Source organism: Rhipicephalus microplus, chromosome X (assembly GCF_043290135.1).
Source record: "Rhipicephalus microplus isolate Deutch F79 chromosome X, USDA_Rmic, whole genome shotgun sequence".
Lineage (NCBI taxonomy): Eukaryota > Metazoa > Arthropoda > Arachnida > Ixodida > Ixodidae > Rhipicephalus > Rhipicephalus microplus.
This window is the reverse complement of record NC_134710.1, coordinates 219,849,548-219,863,293: the sequence shown is the minus strand read 5'-3', so window position 1 is coordinate 219,863,293 and position 13,746 is coordinate 219,849,548. Positions and strand designations below refer to the sequence as shown.

At 50.2% G+C, this 13,746-nt stretch overlaps 1 protein-coding gene across 1 annotated transcript in view; it reads left to right on the top strand.

The window, feature by feature from the left end:
* Window positions 1-13,746, top strand: part of LOC142775992 (uncharacterized) — a 99,241-nt gene that overhangs the window by 32,943 nt on the left and 52,552 nt on the right. Inside the window, exon 5 of the mRNA XM_075878675.1 lies at window positions 13,059-13,167. Coding sequence (XP_075734790.1) covers window positions 13,059-13,167 — 109 coding nt within the window. The remainder of the gene's footprint in view (window positions 1-13,058; window positions 13,168-13,746) is intronic.

Sequence of the window (13,746 nt, the reverse complement as noted above, 5' to 3'; positions counted from 1 at the left end):
TCTGTTGGATGTAACAAGAGAAGTGAAACCGAAACTGCTGGAAACTGGCTGAAAGGCTACCTTTTCACGCTATTTGTGCGGCTCACATCCGGAAATGAGGTTTGGTAGAAAGAATATTCCCTGACTCCGAACTGCTCTCTGGTTAACAGGTGGTGTAAATTTTAGCAATCATTACCGCTGAACACGGTCAAATTGCGAAGGCGACACCGTAATAGGACATCTGACTTTCAAGTGCTGGTTTGATTACACAACATTGATGCTACACAGGCAGTGACACGCATTTCTCACAAGTGCGTCAACCGCGCCCACTAGCCAAACATCGCACGCACGTTGCTCTGGTCAGAGGTCAGCGAAAACCACAGTTGCCCAAGCGGGCCAATTAAAACAGCCGGATTATGAAAGTGCAGTACAGCCGAACTATCTACTATAGGATGCACTAGGTACATGAGAAACAAATCCAACATGCCAAAATTGGTCACTGAAACCATCGATTTCTCGTGATCGATTTCGAACAGCCGTGGGGAAAAAACAGTTAAACGTAGTGAATAGATTCAGAGTCAAATGAACGAGGACTGAGGCAAACACAAATACCAGTGCTACCTCGCCACTAACTGCAAAACGGCGCTGCCATGTGTTCAGGTGTTCAGGCTCTAATATACGTGTTTTTGAGCTGATGAACTAAGTGGCAAGATATCCCTGGTACTTGTGTCCCTTGTCTGCCTAGGTCGTCGGTCATTTCTCGCTGAATCCACTTAACAAGTTCATTAGGTGTAGCTGCCACTGCTGCTAATTCTTTTCTATATAGCCATCTGGTATATGCTTTGCTTTTCAGTTATCTTCATAAGTTTCATAAGTTAATTTATGTGATGAATTATTTTTAATCGCGATATATATATATATATATATATATATATATATATATATATATATATATATATATATATATATATATATATATATATATATATATATATTACGACGTCTGGGTTGAGACAGCGTTTATTCAGCCCAAGGGCTCAGCAACGAACGTGCAGTCTGAGACCGAGCGTGCACACACCCGATGATGATTGTGGTGACACCCAGTGAAGATGAGGACAGATACCAAGGCGGTTGATAATTATGGTAATGCATATATGAAAAGGAGCGCATGACGAATGCCCACACTTATTCCCCCCCCCCATCGAAGCGGCCAACCTGGCCGTAGAAAGTCAATGTGACAGAGAAAGTCGCCTGAAAGGCTTCATGCGAGACACGTGCACAATCTCTGTTGTGCGGTGACGGCGGTCTGTTGGGACGACAAGTGGGGTCACACAATAATTAACGGACGAAGTCTGCTCGATAACTATGTAAGGCCCAGTAAAGTGTGGCCGAAACTTGTCACACAGACCAGGTGTACGAATAGGTGTGAACAGGTGCACCTCGTCACCAGGTCGGAAGAATACAAGGCGATGGGATGCGTCATAAATGACTTTTTGATCTTGCTGTCGCACTTCCGTGTTGATGCGAGCACGATCGCGACGCCAGGCTGGTCTTGAAATGTATTCCTCGCTGGAAAACGGAGATGAGCTGACGTCATTGTTGAAGACGAAAACGTCGAGGAAAAAAGTAGGAGAACGTCCATTAATGAGGTAGAACGGTGAATATTCAGTGGTACGCTGAACGGCCGTGTTGTAGGCAAGTTTTTGTGGTCTGGACTGATGTAGACGGCTATCATAACAGCAAGAGTACGGTGAAACCTCTCGGTGAGACCGTTGGTTTGAGGGTGGTCGCTTGAAGCTGTCTTGTGTGTTATTCCAGAGGCGCGCAATACTTCATTTAGCACTTCTGACAAGAACACCCTTCCATGGTCACTCAACAATACACGAGGGGCACCATGGCGCAGAATGATGGTGTGCAGGACGAAGTCGGCAACTTCCGAAGCATATGCAGTTGATACAGACGTTGTCTCCGCGTAGCGTGTTAAGTGGTCTGCTGCTGTCACTATCCATTGTTTGCAAGTAGATGTGACGGGAAGAGGGCCGTAAAGGTCGATACCTACAACCTCAAATGGCGTTGTGGGGCATGGAATTGACTGCAGAGACCCAGCTGGTGCAGTTGTCTGTATTTTACGACGCCGCACAGGACACAGGAACCGACGTGGCGCGCGATGCTAGTAGAAATACCAGGCCAGTAGAAGGGACTACGGATGCGGTCGTAAGTTTTTTGAATACCAAGATGTCCGGCAGTCAAGTCGTCGTGGAAGGCTTTAAGCACGTCAAGTCGAAGAGAGCGTGGTAGCACGGGAACCCATCGTTGACCATCTGGATGGTAGATGTGACGGTACAGAACTCCATTCTCCGCTTAAATCGCAAGAGTTGATGACGATGTCGCGCGTTAGGTGGACAGGAAGTTCCTGAGAGCTGGTCCATGATACGCCTACAGTACGGATCAGACAGCTCGCAGGAGTGAAATGTCCGCTTGTCATCCGAGAATAGCTGGTCTATTGAGGCTATAGCGCAGGCGCTGCAGAAGAAGCGATGGCCAAACTTTCACCGATGCGGAGCTGGGTATTTGGTAGCGGGCAGCGGGAAAGGGCGTCGGCGTCTTGGTGTTTTCTGTCCGAATTGTAAGTGATATCGAAGTCATACTCCTGTAAACGTAGAATCCACCGACCCAAGCGTCCAGACAAGTTTTTCAGCGTGGAAAGCCAGCATAGGGCGTGGTGGTCCGTAACGATCGTAAAATGACGGCCGTGGAGATACGGACAGAACTTTTGCACTGACCAGACCACTGCCAAGCACTCCTGCTCAGTTAGGGTATAGTTTTCCTCGGTCACAGTTAGAACTCTACTGGCATATGCAACTACTCTCTCTTGTGAACAGGTGTCACGTTAGAGCAGAACAGCACCTATACCACGGCCGCTAGCGTCCGTATGTAGGATGGTTGGTGCGGCCTCATCAAAGTGGCGGAGTACAGGTTCGGATGTGAGGGCACAGTTTAAAAGGTCGAATGCTCTTTGACATTCTTCCGACCACAGAAAGGGCACCTCGGAAGCAAAAAGCTGGTGCAGTGGAGCCGCTATCACGAAGTTGCGTATAAAACGGCAAAAATAGGAGGCGAGACCAAGAAAACTTCGCAACTCATTCGGCCTTTTGAGGCGCGGAACGCGAAGCGCCGCAGTAATTTTGTCTAGATCCGGGCGAATTCCGTCTTTGCTCACGACGTGGCCCAAAACCTTCATAGCTTTTGTGGCGAAGCCGCATTTTTTCGTGTTGAGTTGGAGACCAGTGGCGGCAAGGCACGCCAGGAAGTCATCCAAACGTTGCAGGTGCTGAGGAAACGTTGACGAAAAAATGACGATGTCGTCCAAATAGCAGAGACAGGTCTCCCATTTGAGGCCGCGCAGCACGGTATTGATCATGCGCTCAAATGTAGCGGGCGCGTTGCACAGCCCGAAAGGCATAATGTTAAATTCGTATAGCCCATCGGGGGTTGCGAATGCCGTTTTCTCTTTATTCTCTTTGGCCATGGGAATTTGCCAGTATCCGGAACGCAAGTCGAGACTGGAAAAGTTTTTCGCACCTTGTAGAGAATCCAGGGCTTTGTCAATGCGAGACATTGGGTACAGATACTTGCGAGTGATTTTGTTGAGCGCCCTGTAATCGACGCAAAAGCTCACGGAGCCATCCTTCTTACGAATCAGAACCACAGGTGACGACGAAGGGCTAGATGAGGGGCGAATTACCTCTCGTTTGAGAATGTCGGCTACATTTTCTTCGAAAGTTTTTCTCTGAGCAGGAGATACGCGGTAGGGCCGGCGGCGTACAACAGATGTTCTGACTGTGTGGATTGGATGTGTTGTAGCAGTGGTGCGGCCCAACGTCAAGGAGTAAACATCGAATGACCTTGCGTGTTTCTTTAACAAAGCAAGCAGCTGTTGCGTCTGTGAAGGTGTCAAGTCGTCGCTAATGGCTGCACTAAAGGCAGAAGAAGCAGGCTCACCACTGGGGCTGTCGTTGGGGGAGACGGCATGAAGAGGCACGATGCACGCAGGCTCGGGATCCTTCACGCAGGCCACCGTGATGTTCTGGGGAAGTAGAATTTTTTCGGGTGTTGTATTGACAGCCGCGTGACAAGTGCGGAACCATTAAGAAACCTAACTACACCGGAAGCGAGAATGATGCCTTTACCGACGCAACTAAATGATGGTGAGACCAAGACGTCGCCATGGTCGATTTTCTTGGAGGTAATAGCTACAATCTGCTCTTGATCTGGTTGTAATGCGGTATCTTCCGCAGCTGTCAAACGAAGTGGCCTCTGGGGGTCGTCGTTGAGCGTGCAGTCCGTGTCAATGAGGTGGACGACGCGTTGGCCACAGCAAAGAGCCGCGGAGGCAGAAGAAAAAAAATCCCACCCTAAAATAATTTGGTGAGAGCAGTCAATCAGGACGGCGCACTGAATGTGGTGTCGGATACCATCAATAAAAACGCGGGCTGTACAGAAAGCAGAAGGGTGAATTGTATACCCCTGCGCAGCAACCAACGTGGGTACACCGTAAGGGGTCATCACTTTTTTCAGACGTTGGCCTAAATCAACGCGCATAACATAAAATGCCACACCCGTGTCCACCAGAGCATCCACGTACACTCCTTCCACTACCACCGAAATCATGTTGCACAAGCCTGATGGAGGAATATCAGTCCTAATTCGGAAGGCAGTTTTCCCCCAGAAACTGCATCACTTAGTTTTCCGAATCACTGGTAGTGACGAATGAGGCAGGCCGAAGTGGGGAGGAGGAGCGGCGAAAGGGTGATGGTGAACGGCGTCTGGAGTTCCGGCTATTCCGAGGTGCATTCGATGTGGGCGGAGAGAGAGACCGGTGTGGAGGTGATTCATGGTGTTGACCTTGATAGTACACATCGCGTTCACGCATGTCGTAGCCGCGGCGCTCGTCTTGGTGGCGCTTGCGGCAGAAACGAAAAATGCGGCCGCGATACCCACAGTAATAGCAGACAGGGTGGGACGAGCGCCAGGGTGGGGAGTAGAAGGCGTTAGGAGCACTTGGAGATAGCGCACTCAGGTGGGCCGAAGAAGGGTCAGGTGGCATAGAACAATAGTTGACCGGGGGAGCGGCAGCAACCGACGCGTAGGATGGTTGCCGCAATGTGACGTGTACGTTGCTCGGAGGCGCGGCAGCGACTTGAGCGTAGGTTGATATGGTGCGAAAAAGAGGTGGTTGTACGAAATCAGGGCCGGTCATGGATGTAAGTTAATCCCTAATGTCACGTAAAGAAACTCCCGAAGACTGTGTTGAACGTGTTGAAGAAGGTGCGAAGCCCATAGACCGCAATTATTCTCGTATAATGTCCCGGATGAGGTAACGCAGATGGCTATGGGACGTGGAGTGTTGGTCGCCAATGTCCGTTTGGAGACGAACAGAGTCCAGCGAATCAAGGCGCTGGCATGTCACGATGACGTCAGCGATGGTAGCTGGATTTTGCGCAGCGAGGGCATCAAAAGCAACCGGTCCAATGCCCTTCAAGATGTGGCGTACTTTGTCCGACTCTGGCATGGATGAATTGACACGCCGGCACAGTGAAAGGACGTCCTCAATATAAGAAGTGTAAGATTCGCCGGGATGTTGTCGGCGAGTATCGAGGGTCCTCTTCGTGACGGCGGAACGAATGGCAGGTGTCCCAAAAACATGTCGCAGCTGGTGCTGGAAGGTCGCCCAGTCGGGTAAGTCAATGACGTGGTTGAAATACCATGTCTTCGCCACACTAGTCAAGTAAAAAGAGACGTAACGGAGCTTGGCGCTATCGTCCCAGTGATTAGCAACACTCACGCGGCTGTACTCATTGAGCCAGTCTTCCACGTCTTCCCCACGAAGACCGGCGAAGAGAGGGGGATCACGCTGGTGGCTGTGTACGTAAACAGGAGGCGCGGCTGGAGATGGCGGGGAAGGGATGGCAGAAGCGATTGTAGCAGCGCCGGAAGTCTCGTACTGTGACATGCTGCTAGACAGGGGGGGCAATCGGCGGCCTGAACGCAGCTCCAGGGATTCGAGCGAAGTGGGAGAGGACCAAGGACCGAAAATGCATCTCCACCACGTATGACGTCTGGGTTGAGACAGCGTTTATTCAGCCCAAGGGCTCAGCAACTGACGGGCAGTCTGAGACCGAGCGTGCACACACCCGATGATGATTGTGGTGACACCCAGTGAAGGTGAGGACAGATACCCAGGCGGATGATGATGATTATAATAATGCATATATGAAAAGAAGCGCATGACGAATGCCCACAATATATATATATATATATATATATATATATATATATATATATATATATATATATATATATATATATATATATATATATATATATATTGTAGTGACAAATACGGGCTTGCTAGAGGCAATGAAGAAGACGTACGGTTGCTTCACCCCGGCGTGGCGTCTAAATGTATTCTTACATTTGGTAGAGAGTGCTGGTTGTCTCAAACTGGAACTCCATTCCCGGACTCTACCTCAACCCCCCGCCGCGCCAATGCCTGACGACATGACCCAGCCACCTACAGTCATAATCCCATCTGTCACCAGTTCCAAAATGCCACGACAGCGAGATCAAGTGATTTTCAACGCGACCGACGACCAGGACGCCGTAAGACTGGCTGTCCCAGTATGAAGCGGTAAGCGCCCACAATAAGTGGGATGACATAGACAGGATCGCTTACTTTCATTTCTATCTCGCGAGTGTAGAGGAACTGTGGTTTAACAACCACAAAGCAGAAATACCCTCTTGGTCAACCTTCAAGACGCGCTTTGCAGAAGTCTTTGGCCGACCCGCTTTTCGCAAACTCCACGCCAAACAGCGCTTACGTGGCCACGCACAGCACTCTGGTGAGACCTTTACCTCGTATATTGAGGATATTCCGGACCTCTGCCGTCGCATCGATTCCCACATGTCTGACACTGACAAAATACGACACATCATGAAAAAGGTATCGAGGACGATGCCTTCCACATGCTCGTTGCAAAAAACACGCAAACCGTCGCCCAGCTTATTCAGCCCTGTCAGAGTTTCGATGAGCTGCGGAGAGAGCGCATTTCTACTCGACGTCCAAACCTCGACACGAGCTCTACATCTGCGTTAACCATTGGCGCTGTTTCATCCGAACAAAGCACGTTTATGCAGCAAATCCAGCAGTTCGTCCGAGAAGTGGCCCGCCAATTGTCTCTTGTGCCGTACATTCAGTCCAGTACACACACGCTGACCCCAACGCTCCGCAATACAATCGAAGAGCAAGTTTCTGATGCCCTGTCTCCCACATACCATCCTTCGCCTATCTCTCCCCCCCCCCCCCCCCGCTGAAGCCGCCAGACGATCGCCGCCGTCGCTACCAAACGCCACGGATCTTGCTAGACAGCCCCGTCCCATCTACGCAGCAAGTCCCCCTATCCGTCCCCACCCGTTCGCCACCCCACACCACCATCAACTAATCCTTGGTGCACTCCGGACAGCAGGCCGATTTGCTAATTCTGCCATCTTCCCGGTTATGTAGCACGCTACTGCCGTCGTCGGGATTATAACCCAACTGCTGGTGAGGTGACTTACGGCTATCGTCCAGAGCCACCACAGTCGTCTTCGTTCCCCTCCACGTCGGAACAGTCACCGCCACGTCGCCGCGGCTTCGACAGAGATTGGTCGCCCTCACCACGGCGCCATTCGATTTCTCCTACGCTTCCTCGATCACCATCCGCCCAAACGGAAAACTGACCATCGCAGTTCCCGAGGCAAAAGCTGCGCACATATCGAAACTTTCAAGGCCTCCATTTCTACCTGCTAATGGAATAACTGTGCATATTGATGGTGTACCGGTGCAAGCGCTCGTTGATACTGGTGCTGCCGTGTCTGTGCTAAGTGGTTAACTGTGCCGCAAGTTGAAAAAGCTTACACTGCTACTTTCCAATGTCTCTTTCAGCACGGCCACTGCGCATCACATCCAACCTTCTGCGGCGTGCAGAGCTCGACTGGTCATTCAAAATATTCTGTATGTAGTCGAATTCGTTGTGTTTTTTCATGTTCGCATGATATCATCTTAGGCTGGGACTTCCTCTGCGCTCATCATGCCGTCGTTCACTGTGCACGTGCCGAACTAGAGTTGTCGACGATGTCTGAACTGCATCTGTGTGAAGCGTCGACGTCTGAAAGACCTTTCAAGCCGCTATCTTCCCGAGTCTCCGTGGCTGCGGACACTCACATCTCTCCTCTATCCTGTATTCTTGTGCCACTCTTCTGCGACGACACGCCCTCTGTCACCGCCCTCTTTTACCCCTCCGACGCGTTTGGCTCTCGCAAAAGCTTCCTTCTCCCGTTCGCAGTTTTCACCGTAGAAAACTCCCTTGCCATTATCCCACTTAAACATCTTTACCTCTGATACCGCTCCCACTTCCCCTCTGGAGGCTTTTTTCCCATCGATTGACTCTACACTTCCCGCTGCTCAGCGCACCCAACTCCTGGCTCTACTAGATCGCTTCAAGATGTCATTTGACCATAGCCAACCTCCTTGGGTCACACGTCTGCCATCGTTCACAAAATTGACACCGGTAGCCATGTACCTTTGCACCAGCGCCTATATCAAGTTTCTCACGCTGAACACCGTGCCATTGATCATCAGGTGAACGATATGCTTCGACGTGGCGTAATACAACCTTCAAACAGCCCTTGCGCCTCTCTGGTTGTACTGGTGAAAAAAAGAAAGGATGGTAGCATCAGATTTTGCCTCGATTACAGGCGTCTGAATAAGATCACGAGAAAAGATGTTTATCTGCTGCCAAGAATTGATGACGCCCTCGATTGCCTGCAAGAAGCAGAGTTATTTTCTTCTTTAGACCTTTGATGGGGCTACTGGCAGGTTTCTATGAATGAAACCGACCGCCCCGAGACTGCGTTTGTAACGCCTGATGGATTGTACGAATTTAACGTCATGTCATTCGGCCTCTGTAATGCGCCTGCCACCTTCGAGCATCTCATGGACAACATTCTTTCAGGCTTTAAATGGAACAAATGCCTCTGCTATTTGGATGACGTCGTTATTTTCTCGAAGGACTTCGACTCCCACCTCAGCCGCTTCGCAAGCGTCCTGACTTGTCTTTCGGACGCTGGACTGCAGCTGAATTTGAAGAAATGCCAGTTCACTGCCCACCAGCTTACCATATTAGGGCATGTTGTTAGCAAGTATGATGTCAGTCCTGATCCAGCCAAGCTTAGCGCTGTCGCCGACTTTCCCAGACTGGCTACACTAAAAGAACTCTGCAGTTTCATCGGCCTCTGCTCATACTTTCGCCGTTTCGTGCACGATTTCACCACCATAATCGCACTCCTGACGTAGCTACTTGCCGACAACCAAAACATCTCGGCGTGGTCCCCAGCATGCGATGAAGCATTCGCCTCATTACGGCATCTTCTGACATCACCACCAATCCTACGCCACTTTGATCCAAACGCTCCAACCGAAATCCATATGGACGCTAGTGGAGTAGGCCTCGGCGCTATTCTTGCTCAGCGTAAATCTGGCTTCGATGAGTATGTTGTATCCTCCACTAGTCGCACCCTTACTAAAGCGTAAAAAAACTATTCAGTCACCGAGAAAGAATGCCTTGCCATTGTTTGGGCAATCACGAAATTCCGACCTCACGTACATGGCCACCTATTTGACGTCGTGACTGATCACCACGCATTGTGTTGGTTGTCGTCATTAAAATACTCATCTGGTCGCCGAGCTTGCCCGGCACTACGTCTCCAAGATTATGACATTCGTGTAATTTATCGGTCAGGCCGCAGGCATTCGGACGCCGACGCTCTTTCTCGCTCGCCACTTCCCCACGATTATGTTACAGCGTCTGTTTCCCGCTGCGAATGTTCTTCACTTGAACATGTCGACATGTCCGCTGAGCATCACCAGGATCCATGGATAGCGTCTCTCTTAGAGTACCTGTCACAGACGTCTCCACGTACAGACAACCGTTTACTTTGACGAAATGTTCGCCATTTTACTATCCGTGACGGTCTTCTGTACCGGCGAAACTACCTATCTGATGGCCGCAAATGGTTGCTGGTGATACCTCGCCACTTACGTTCTGACGTCTGTGCCTCCTTCCACGCGGATCCACAATGCTCCCACGCTGGTGTAGTGAAGACGTATGCTCGCCTACAAATTCGATATTACTGCCGCGGAATGTACTGCTTTTTCAGGCAGTACGTCCGTTCACGTACTTTGTGCCAACGCCGGAAGAGCTCCCCTCGCACAACCACAGGGCCACTCCAGCCACTGCCGTGTCCTTCTCGGCCTTTTGGCCGCATCGGAATCGACTTGTACGGTCCCCCACTATACACAACAAATGGAAACCACCGGGTCATCGTATTCGTGGACCACCTTACGCGTTACGCCGAAACTTCGGCACTTCCCGAGGCCACTGCGTTTGAAGTCGGCTTGTTCATTGTGCACAACCTCGTCCTTCGGCATGGTGCACCCAGTGAGCTTTTCAGTGACCGTGGGCGTTCCTTCTTGTCGGAAGCTGTACAAGCCCTCCTACGCGATTGCAACATCATGCATCGAACAACCACCGCATATCACCCCCAAACCAACGGTATGACCTAGCGATTTAATCGCATGCTGGGTGACATGCTCTTCATGCATGTTTCCGATGACCATACGAACTGGGACCGCATAGTGCCATTCGTTACTTACGCTTACAACAGCACAATTCAATCTACAACTGGATTCTCCCCGTCCTCTCTTCTTTGGCCGAAGCCACCACATATGCCGAAGAATGTCGGCAACTCGCGCGTGCGCTTACTACGCACGATCAGGCTCGCCAGAAGCACTCCCATGACCGACGCTCATCCCCATCGTCATACGCGCCTGAAACAATTGTGTGGCTCCGCGTGACATCGTCTGCCCCAGGCCTTTGCTCAAAGTTCATACACAAGTATGACGGTCCGTACAGGATCTTGCGCCAGACATCACCACTCAACTACATGGTTGAACCTATTCAGCCGCCTACAGATCAACGGCGCCGCGGGCGGGAGACTGTGCACGTCGACCGTCTAAAACTTTACTACGACCCACCAGTCCTGTCGGTGCCATAGGTCGCCAGGATGGCTCCTTTTGCACCGGGGAGTCAATGTAGTGACAAATACGGGCTTGCTAGAGGCAACGAAGAAGACGTTTGTTGTGGCGGAGGCTCGTTCTGCTGCAGCTGCTGCTGAAACCGCTGGTTGCTGTCTCGCTGATGTTCAGCCCATTAAACGGTTGCTTCACCCCGGCGTGGCGTCTAACAGTATTCTTACAATATATATATATATATATATATATACATATATATATATATATATTGTAACAGACTAGAGAAGGGGTAGAGAGGAGAAGCAGAGGAAGACGGCGAGCGACGAGAACGGTTGGATGGTGGTGTCAAACTCTGCTCGGATGCTGGCGAATCATTGCGTCTGGTCTCGCGCAAAAAACGGTCCCTTGGAAACAAGTCCGTTGTCCGCTGGTCATATGAAGCACCGGGTCTTGGTGGCGAAGACATGGCTGGTGTCCTTCGTGATTGGCGCCGTTGTTGGCGGCAATACCGAGCAATATGCCCAGTGAAACCACAGTTGAAGCACACGGGAGGGTCACGGTTTATACTATCTTGAATAGAACGAATCCTGGGCCGCTGCTGTCGGTGAGGAAGTTCGTTATCACGCAAAGAACGGGTTTCTGCCACTCTCTGGAATCCATTGTATTCGTCGTAAGTCACATCTTGGTAGTAGGGTTGGTACTGTTCTTGCCGCAGCGGGACGTAGTCCGGCTGAGAACCCTGAGTATAAGAATGTGGCTGTGCTCGTCGTGATCGTGCGTCATAGGCAGGGCTTCTATCGTATAGACGTGGCTGATACTGAGGTGTGGCATCAGAATCCTCAAAGCCCTCCGCCACTCGGTGCGAGGAGAATGAAGCAACGTTTCGCTCGAACTCTGGTGGCTGATAGGGAGGATGAGTGCCTGGGCGGTTTGCCACTTGCGCGTACAGGCCGAGTTCTTCACGTACGATCTGCCGGATTGTTGTTGCAAGATCAAGTGCCTGGTTGCTGTCTATGCTCGCGATGGTCGTCACATTGGGCAGCCTGCCGAACTTTGGCGTGATGCGCCTCGTCTTTAGTTGCTCAAAATTGCGGCAATGACGAATGACATCGGTGACAGATGTCAAGGTGTCTTTCGCGATGAGGAAACTGTAAACATCCTCGGCGATTCCTTTTAGAATGTGCCCGACTTTGTCTTCCTCAGACATTCCGGAGTCAATGGTCCTACATAGCTTTATGACTTCCTCAATGTAGGTCGTGCAAGTTTCACCTGGCACTTGAGCGCGTTGCATTAGCGTCTGTTCTGCTCTTTTTTTTTATCGTTGTTGGGTCGCCGAAACGCTCTTTGATTTCAGAAACAAATCTGTCCCACGTCGTTAGCGTTTCCTCCCGATTCTCGTACCACATTAATGCAGTATCGGTCAGAAAGAACACGACGTACAACAGCTGAGAAGCGGCATCCCATTTGTTAGCGGCGCTCACCCGTTCGTAATGGATGAGCCAAGCCTCGACGTCTTCATCTGGTCTGCCGGCAAAGGGACGAGCATCTCTCAGTTGTGGAGCCGAACTGGTCGGCGCCGGAGTCGAGAGGGGTCGGTGTTCATTTGCGTTGTGGGACATGTCCAGCCCAGATGGATTCGGTGGAAGTCCAGCAATGCGACGGCTCCGTCGAAGAACTTGCGGTTCACCTTCCGTCTTCGGGTGTCGATTACCCAGCACGTCCACCACAACTGTGACAATATATATATATATATATATATATATATATATATATATATATATATATATATATATATATATATATATATATATATATATATATATATATATATTTGGAGAGAGTGAGGAAATATATTGATTGATTGATTGATTCTATTTTTTGTGAAATGCGTACGTTGTTGTATCTAGACACCTTGTCATTGCAGACATACTGTTGATTGCGTATGCAGATAAGCCCGCTCTACGACATGGTACAATGCCCTTACGACGCATCGCACCTGATACCGGCTGGTGCACAGGGTTCACACATCCGCCGCTGTCCAAGCCGGAGGAATTGCGGTAAGAATGCACAACGAAAGCGCAAATGAAAAATACAGCGGCGGTATTCGCTGTTCATGTTCATATTAAACAAATACAATCAGTGTTCATCTGTCTATGTTCTCAAAAGAGCGCTAAATTTAACAAGTCGTAGTGTCACAGCTCAGGCTCACTAACAGATCAATATCAGTTTCAGTAAGGGGGAAGGATAGGGGGGGGGGAAGCAGGACACATAGTAAAGGCAGGAAGGATACGATGGGAGTTGTCCTATTTGTGCGCGTGAGCAGCTCCCCAGCCAGAATGTGGAGACGAAGCAACATACTGCGCACCTACACAACTGTATTCAAGTTGCCCGTGAGCGTGAACGTGGCCATGCAAATCCAGTTATGCAGCATCAGATTTCAGCTCCTGATTCTTGAACGTGTTCTGCTTTGACGCACCACGTTTGGTGAATATTGCTGATTGCTTGTTCCGCGCACCGTGCTATATATGTGCAGTGGCGAGCAAAAGCTTGGGCACTATATGTCACTGGCAAAAGAAATAAAATTTCTTCTAGCACAGTTCCACGGCGCAGGATTGCTCCAATAAATTGCATTGGTC